Source organism: Phaseolus vulgaris, chromosome 8 (assembly GCF_000499845.2).
Source record: "Phaseolus vulgaris cultivar G19833 chromosome 8, P. vulgaris v2.0, whole genome shotgun sequence".
In the NCBI taxonomy this organism is placed as follows: domain Eukaryota; kingdom Viridiplantae; phylum Streptophyta; class Magnoliopsida; order Fabales; family Fabaceae; genus Phaseolus; species Phaseolus vulgaris.
The window spans coordinates 49,720,380-49,729,727 of record NC_023752.2 but is presented as its reverse complement, the minus strand read 5'-3'; the positions used below and the strand labels follow the sequence as shown (position 1 = coordinate 49,729,727).

General features: G+C 33.1%; 1 protein-coding gene across 1 annotated transcript; it reads left to right on the top strand.

The window, feature by feature from the left end:
- The first annotated feature begins 351 nt into the window (after positions 1–351).
- Positions 352–3,752, top strand: LOC137826241 (serine/threonine-protein kinase SAPK2-like). Its single transcript, XM_068632135.1, has 9 exons — positions 352–678; positions 812–886; positions 1,749–1,850; positions 2,054–2,107; positions 2,186–2,278; positions 2,364–2,456; positions 2,585–2,689; positions 2,820–2,918; positions 3,237–3,752. Exons 1-9 carry the CDS (start codon positions 559–561, stop codon positions 3,513–3,515), a joined length of 1,020 nt encoding a protein of 339 aa, XP_068488236.1. The 5' UTR covers positions 352–558; the 3' UTR covers positions 3,516–3,752.
- Positions 3,753–9,348: the final 5,596 nt, after the last annotated feature.

Below are 9,348 nucleotides of genomic sequence, written 5' to 3'. Positions count from 1 at the left end.
TAACAAAAGTACAAAATACATTACTTTTTATATAATTCTAAAATATTAATATATTGTTTAAATATTCTAATTTATTTTCTTAACAAGGAAACCCAGTAAGCAAATTCTTAGCAAGAGCCAGCCAGCATTTGAGTTCGGTAGTAGTTATGAAAAGGAAGTTATAATTTTAATTGAAACAAAAGAATATACAAAAACTACTTAAAAAATAAGTTATGTTGTGTCCTATTATTAAATTCAACACGTGTCAAATGTTATGAGTTTGATTTATGTATATGTGTGTGCATTTGTTTTCTTTTAGAATTTTTCTCTTTGCTGTTTTCCTATTTGTCACCTCTGATTGTGGACAGCAACATTCATACTGAAGTCAAAGGCTGGCTTGGCTTGCGTCCTTATTAAGACTTGGAGGGCATTTTTACAAACCCGAGAACCTACTTTTCTGTCTCATATGAATAAGACATTCATTTTGAGTTCAGCTTTTAATTCTTCATTCCTTTTATGTTAAAAAACACAGCACACGGGTGGGTGGTTGAATTGCAGTGAAATTGGCAATTCTAAAACATGGAGCGCTATGAGATTCTCAAAGATATTGGCTCTGGAAATTTTGCTGTGGCCAAACTGGTTAGGGACAACTGCACCAATGAGCTTTTTGCTGTCAAGTTTATTGAGAGAGGCCAGAAGGTCTGCTTCATCTTCTACACCCTTTAAATTTCAGTTGCATAACTTTGTTTTTTTTCCCTCTCTTTTAGCAAATTATTCATCTGGGTATGTGTTTTTTTGGTTCACTGTGAGACATTGGAAATATGTACTGCAGATTGATGAGCATGTCCAGAGGGAAATCATGAACCATAGATCATTGAAGCATCCCAATATTATTAGATTCAAAGAGGTTAGTAAAGGAATACTCACACTTCTAATAATGAGTGAAGGGTGTCTTCTATTTTGGGTTTTCTATTCAGCTCAAAGATAAAATTCTGCAAAATATAAAATTCGTTTTTGGTCTTCAAGAGTCATACTTTTTGAACAGCCTTTCTATTATGTTGATCTGTGTTTATATTCTCATCTAATATTTAGATGCAATATTTTAAGCCTTCTTGGTATAATTCACTGTCTATTTTTTATTGTTAAATTTTTTTTTCAATTTTTTATTGGTAATATATGCGCATCTGGATATTGCCTTAAAGAAAAGATGAGAATGTGAGATGTAAAGATTGTGTGTGGTGGTGGTGGAAAGTAGTTACCAATGTCATGAAAGATGGGAACTTGAGAAGTTAGCTTTGGAAACACTCATCATGACTTTGAATATTGATATACTTTTATATTTTGGATTCCTATTTTGTTATTCTACCATGTACTGAAGTGGGTTGGGAATCGGAATTGAATTTAGCATAATACAAATGTCCCCGCACCAAAACTTATTCGGATGCATTTATCCACATTTGTTTTCACTTTTCTTTTTTCCCGTATGATGTTTTCAGTTTATACAGTGTGATTAGAAAAATCCATCCATGAAATTCCTTCCTACATTTCATTTTTCTCTAATTTTCTATTTTCTCCTTTTCCTATGTTTTCTGGATGGTAGTGTAATGTTAGTGTTTTGTGCTTCCCTTTTGAATAAATTTAAATTTTAAGGTGAACCATGTACTAGTTATTTTGCAATCTGAACATACTTACAATTGGAATAAGCTTCCAATCAGTTTCAAAAGAAGGAAATAGATCATTTGTGTGAGATTTGATGAGTCTACTTGTAGGTCCTGCTGACACCAACTCATCTAGCAATAGTAATGGAGTATGCTTCTGGAGGAGAACTATTTGAGAGGATATGCAATGCTGGTAGATTCAGTGAGGATGAGGTAATATAGAACGTGAGGTATTATTTGATTAGTTTATGTATTTCAGTATAATATTGTCCAGATTTTATCTGGTTGTGGAGCCATTTGATAGGTCCAAAAGTTGAACTTCGTCTATACTTTTTATTAATTTGGTTCTGTTATGCTAGTATATGCATTATTTCATTCAGAAACTTCGGTCCTCAAGTCTCGTTACTTTTTACCAGGGAAGATTTTTCTTTCAGCAATTGATATCTGGAGTCAGTTACTGTCATTCAATGGTATGAAACTAAACCAAACAAGTGTCATGAACCATGTTCCATCACAAAGAATGAATCTTTACAGTAATGTCTATGCAGCAAATTTGTCATAGAGATCTGAAGCTTGAAAACACTCTCTTAGATGGAAGCACTGCACCACGAGTTAAAATTTGTGACTTTGGTTACTCAAAGGTAGTTATAATGTTAACAAGTATTACAGCTATAGATGATGCCACCTTCTTCATGAGATACTAATTTATTCTTATCTTGTTTTTAGTCATCATTATTGCATTCTCAACCTAAGTCAACGGTAGGAACTCCAGCTTATATTGCACCTGAGGTTCTTACAAGGAAGGAATATGATGGAAAGGTAAGGTCTTATTCTTCCTCATTGCTTATCCTTGGTCTTGGCTTTTTACAACTTAGATACATGTGGTCCTTTTTGTATTATGTTTGCTGCTTTATTTTCTACTAAAATGTTTTCATTGGAAGCTATAGATTGCAGATGTATGGTCTTGTGGAGTCACCTTATATGTGATGTTAGTTGGGGCTTATCCTTTTGAAGACCCTGCAGATCCAAGAAACTTCAAAAAAACCATTGGTGTGAGTGATAACTGATAGCTGCAAGCTTATTGAATCCTTAAACCATTTTAGTGTAAAGATAGGAGTTAGTTGTTTAGTTTCACTTTCTCATGATATGGTGTTTCAATTGGACCCTTTGTGGCTTATACAGAAGATACTTAGTGTCCAGTACTCAGTCCCCGATTATGTACGAGTTTCCATGGAATGTAGACATCTTCTATCACAAATATTTGTGGCAAGTCCTGAAAAGGTAACCGATTTAATATCTAGAATCTTATTGTTTTCTGCATCTATAAAATTCATTTTAGATAAAAGATGTAATTGCTTAAATTCTGGAGCAAAATGCTTATATACTGCTCTTCATATTTATTCTCAACTAACTTAAAAGTTCTACTTTGTCATACCTGTCCATGCTTTGGCTTCTTGAAGTATTTGTAGTTTGTGTTTTGGGCACAATTCTAGCAATGCTTATTCTTTCCTCTATCTTGGGCATCTTTTTGCCAATCTTCTATTGAAATGCATGTAGACTCCTTTCCCATTGTATTGATCCATTTAAGGCATTTTACAGAGAATAACAATACCAGAAATTAAAAACCACCCATGGTTTTTAAGGAACTTACCCATAGAACTGATGGAAAGTGCAAGCTGGGAAATAAATGATGTAAATAATCCATCACAAAGTGTTGAGGAAGTCCTGTCTATAGTACAAGAGGCAAGAAAATCTCTTAACATTCCCATTGTTGGTGGCCTTCTAACTGGGGGCACCATGGACCTGGATGACTTGGATGCTGATGAAGAAGATCTTGAAGATGTAGAAACAAGTGGAGAATTTGTGTGCCCTCTTTAAGTGTATGCACATGAACAAGCTAAGATATTGTTTGATACGAAAATGTGAATAGATTTTTCTGTGGGGGCTGAAATTCCTAGATGGCTAGTAACAAAGGATATGGATACAAGGCTTCTAGAAGGAAACTAATATTAATTTTGTCTTTTCTAATTCTTAGTTGTTTCTTTTTTGTACTTATGTCTAGTTTTTAATTTGTTTTTTCTTATTCTAGCTTTTATTGACTTTTATTTCACATTATGTCTTTTTAACTAGACTTAGAATGAGTGTACTACTTGCATATATTCAGACTCTTTGCTTTGATCTAAGTAAGGAAAATAAAATAGAAGAAATATTCCTTTTGATCATATCTTTTGTCTTCTTTTTTCTCTTTTGTTCATCTCTCTATTTTATAATATGGTATCAGAGTCATTTCAAGTCTATCCTAGCGATTGTTTTGTTGGACTTATCGTGTCACTCGCTATCGTACCGTTATAGAACCACCCATAATATGTTGTCTCACGCACGAGTTGTCACTCTTGACGTGAGGGGAGTGTGTTGGAGATCTCACATCGACTAGAGATTATGACATTTCATAGTATATAAGTGGGTGCAAACCTCACTTTATAATTTGATTTTATGAGGTTTAGTTAGACATAAAGTCCACTTCTTAATAGTTAGTTTAGCTTTTCAATGTTTTGTCTATTTTTTAGTTTTGACAATTTAAGGGTTTTTTTTCCTTATGTTCATTTTTTCCTATCAAATCCATGTGCCGTTTCTAGAGATGTAAAATCACATGTTCCAAAATATTAGGATATTAAATAAAGCAAGTTAAGCAAGTTGTGGCAGGTTCCTCTTTTGCATCATGGGAAACTGAGATATATGGGATATAAGTATACTTTTGTTAATGGATTTTATTTTATATTGTAGAGTGGGAAGTAAGCATAGGATAAGCTTGGAGCCTTTGCCCTCATCCATTATACCCCTCATTATGTAGGATTATTTTTGTTTCTTTGCAATTGTCCTTTTCAATTTACATTTACAACTCCATTTTGTGATCTACCATTCTTGTATTATTGAAAAACTTGAATAGAGCTTGCTGGTAACCTCTTGTGGTTGTGGAGCCGGGTTCATAATATGAAAATGGGCTCTTTATTTCTAAGGAAATACGTTACACCAAGACTCCAATTTTGAATTTTTTAGTTATATTATTAGTGTGACAATATTTTTTGTAAAGAGATTAGAAATTTATGGAATTTGTAGTCAAGTGGAACCAAAGACGAGTTTTGAAGTTCTACAAATCTATCTTTGGCACATTGAATTAAACCCTTGTGCTGTATAGAATGAATCAGCATTGCCGACACTGCTTTTTTTATGTTATGCTTCCAAACAAACATTTGTCCCTTGTGGAATCAGTCAAGAAAGTCGACAGTATTCAACAGTATATGTAAAGCCAATCGCGAGACACTTTATTTTTCTCTTTTGTGTTTATACTGAGAGTTGTTAGTAAACATATTTTGAATTTTTTTTCTGCACATAGCAATCAAGAAACCTGTTGTTTAACATGTTAACTTGAACCGAAAAATATAAATTATGTAAACTTTCTTCCATAGCTTTAGCTGATTTCAATTCTTCCCATTTCTTAAAAATTTCTCGAAAGGCACAATAGACTGGTTTGACTCAATAAATAATGGGCTTATCTTCTTGATAATCAGCCATAATCGACCAAGTTAATTTTCAAACATATCAGTGTAGACTTCCAAAACAAGTTAGTTAGCTGATTTAGTTAATTAGGTAGTCATTCAGTTGATCTCCCAATCAGTTATTGTGGATTATGATTCACCTTTATGTTTTTTTGACATAATTGGGAGGTTACTTGCCACAATTAATTGTAATCAAATGAAAGTTTCTTACTACAATTAATTGTCATCAAAGGGAGGTTACTTACTGTACCTGTGTGGATGTCAGGGCCTGAATAATGTTGATCCACGTTGATACACAATTGTTGTCGGGTCTACAGCTATCTGATTCTTCGAGTCTTTCTTTCGTCTCGCGCACGTTCGTCCGGTCGGCGGGTTACCTGCGATTGCACTCCGACGCTCAAGTCAGTGCTAGTGTTTAGTTAAGTTTCTTTGATATTATGAAAATGTACCTTTCCCCCTTTCAGAAATTTCTTTTGGAGGTTGACTTGGGTCTTGGCTCGTGTGGGCCAAGTAACCGATTGTTAGAGACATGCTTAATGGTCTCTGGGTCGTGTTGGTGGTTCCCTGATATTAAGGGAGTGCTCTACAAAGTGTCTTTGACTCATTCAATGGTAGTTGCAACAACTTACTTGTCACGTATTATCATGTTTATTTATTTGTTTAGTGTGCAACCTTCGTTCGTTCGGGACCGACCAATACACTTACCATTAATTGATTTTATTAATGTTGTATCCTAGAACCACTATATATTGGTTTCCTTCAAGCAATGTAACACATAATAAACAATAACATACACTTGTTTTCTCTCTCTTTTCCTATACTTCTCTATTTCTTATATATACACTATATAATTGTATTTTAACTTCATTTTATCAAGAGAATCAATTCTCCTTCTCTCTTTGTTCATCTTCCTATGTGGCATAAGAAAGGCAACGCAACCATTCTTGCACCTGAGGGGAATCAGACGACTTCTTCATTACAAGTATACCAAGTATATGATGCTTTTCTTGATGGGTCTTCGTGAATATTTCTCACAAATCGTAGGAATTATCCTTCTTGGTATCACATTCCTCCAATTATCAAGGTGTTTTACCAAGTAATTCAACATGAGAAGCAACGTGCCATTGGCATCACTCTCTCAGTATCTGATGCTCCACTTGCTTTTGCTACTCAAGCTGCTTCTAAAATGTCCACTGATGCTAAGCCAAAACATGGCTTTAATCAAGTTTCTGATTCCAATGCTGATTAGACAGTTCAACTTATTGTCATTCTCTTTCAGCTTTAGCATTTTCTGCAGTTGTCAAACATGCTTTGTTGCCGATAAATAAAGGCAATATTTGTCCCTTTTCTCTCTCTCTATATATATATATATATGTACTTCTTATTACCATAAATGAGAAAGATAATTTTTTTCTTGTTCCATGATTAAACATAATATTTTTAAGGAGTAAAATAACATTGAAATATATTTAGGGACTAAACACACTTATTCCTTGAATTAGCAAATAGGAAAATCAAAGGAAGGTCCCTACATCCATGGCCCATTTGATCTCATAGAGAAGCTAGTGTTGAAGACATAGGAGGTATTAGTTGAGTTGAAAACTAAGTGTTGGGTACCTTTTTTAAATTAGACAACTTTTTATACTACTAAAAACATAATATAGTATGAATTACTAACATTCTTCTATTTATAAATATATGTTTGACATTATTGTTGAACATCGTGTTCGAACTAATAAATAGGACTTAATTGGATGAGTATAGAATTGTTTGGATTAATCCTTAATATATCATTGGAATGTGAATATGGATCTAACTTGATTTTTTTCATGGAGTTAACATGGCAAAAGTCTAATCCTCATTACGCATAAAATGCATATTACACCAGCTCTAGGAGACATATTATACTAATTCGAGGAGATATATTACATCGGTTCTATCTTTGATGTAACAATGTAAAATGTTAATCACATATTACACCGGTTGTAAAAATCGGTGTAATATGTACCAAAATTTGAGTAAAATAATTCAAAAATATGTGATATATTACACTGGTTAAGACCAAAATCGGTGTAATATGTCACATATTACGCCGATTAAGACTCAATACCTAACCATTCAACATATAAAAATTAAAATAACAATTCAAATAAATTAAAATATAATATATTATATTCCAAACATAATACATTATAAAACACAATACACATTATGGATTATAGAGGGTCGATCATCCTCATACCTAATACCAAAATGTTCAACATATGACATTACCCAATTTAAAACATAATACATTATATTCGAAATACAATATAATAAAACTAATTTTCTATATTGTAAACCAAATAATAATCAAATTAAAATATTTAAAAAAAAAAAAACTAACATGGAGTGGGACCGAAGTTATGGCGGCGACAATGGCAACAACAGTGGCGGAATACACAACGGCAACAGCAGTGGCAACGAAACTCGTTAAGTGTGGATGCGTTCACGATGAAGAAGATGAAATAGTAGTACAGAGCAATGGTGAGGAAAGCGGTGGAGGCAACAATGGTGGCAACGACGGTGGTGGCAGCAGCAATGGAGGCAATGTGAGTCAGAGTGCAAGAAAACTTTGTTAAAGCGCAAAGTGACATATTACATCGATTGGGTCATCCAATCGGTGTAATTGTACCAAATATTTACAAAAGAGCTATCGTATTTTTGTTTACACCGATTCTCATTTAACTGACCTAATATGTCATTGTAGAAAGCGTTATTTGCATTAGTGCCTACTATAATATGCAATTCATACCCATCCTTGTAATACCTTTAGTTACATTACCTAAAAAAATATATTATACTGGTAAATATTATATATATATATATGTCATTTATCATCAAATAGATTTACAAAATAATATTCCTTTTTTACAAGAATTTTCAATATGTACATATATCCAAAACAAGACAAAAAAAATAAAACTAAAATTTCAACTGCTCAATGTGAAGTTCTATTACCCGCAACATCCCCTGATCTTGTGTAAGGCATGATCATCACAAATTTTAAAAAACCACAATAAGAAACAAAGTAAACTAGAGATTTTTAAAAGATATTAACATTAATTTTAATTTTAATTCAAACAAGTCACAAACATCTCAAACTTTCATACTTCATCCGTTGTAGTGTACTACACAATCAAGTGACTACAAATAACTCATATTCAATACCGCTCATGCTAGAAATCTACTAACATACATACATAAACACATGACTATACTTTCGGAAGACACATACATTGATTTTGACTCATATATCTGCAGTTGTCTTACTACCTTTATTGTGTTATATCTCTACATAGTTACATGAACATAAGAACTAAGTCATCTTATATGACAGGATAAATCCATATGACCTCCCATACCAACTATCTTTCAAACCGCAAAATCAATAATATGAACATCCCTCGACTCTCATCACCTAGTTTTCATCTATATGATTCCAATATACCAATATAGTTTGGATATCTCCATTTAGACAAATCTATAATTTAATACACATCCTAAAATCTTAACACGATATTCCCTTTCTTAAAAATACTATTTTAATTACACTTCAACATGGATATACCATCATATTTCCTTTCTTACACTTTGTTTTTCATATCATACATCAATATACCATCAAACAACATAGAAATTTAGATTTTAAAATAATTAGAAAATATAAAAAAATTACATAATTACATATGTAGAACAAGCACTCACCCCCAAAAAGTGCCAAGCTTGCCCAATGACCAAGCCCTTGGGACTAAATTTGCCCAACGAGTATGGCTCGTCCAACAACCAATACTCTCGGGTATTTAATTCCCTAACTTTCACTGAACGAGAACATTGTTCACCCAACGACTAAACCACTCGAACCAAATTCACCCAACAAGAGTGACTCACCCAAAGACCAATGGTCTTAATTTTTTGTTTTCTAAATTTTTTCCGGCGAGCGTTTGACTCGTCTGGCAAGTCTGCATAATTCTGCTTAATCTGCAAAATTTTGAGACTAGTCCAAGTACCTCAAGTTGGGTTTTTTATATCCTTTTTTAATAGTTTTGAAAATTATCACCTCCAACTTGAGTCACTTGATCTTATTCAAAGTCTACAATTACTTAAGTAAACTT

Bases quoted from the DNA above. Each gene is read 5' to 3' on its own strand.
- LOC137826241 (XM_068632135.1), top strand. From the start codon at position 559: ATGGAGCGCTATGAGATTCTCAAAGATATTGGCTCTGGAAATTTTGCT. The intron at 679-811 runs GTCTGCTTCATC...TATGTACTGCAG, and splicing joins TTATTGAGAGAGGCCAGAAG to ATTGATGAGCATGTCCAGAG. The intron at 2,457-2,584 runs GTAAGGTCTTAT...TGGAAGCTATAG, and splicing joins GGAAGGAATATGATGGAAAG to ATTGCAGATGTATGGTCTTG.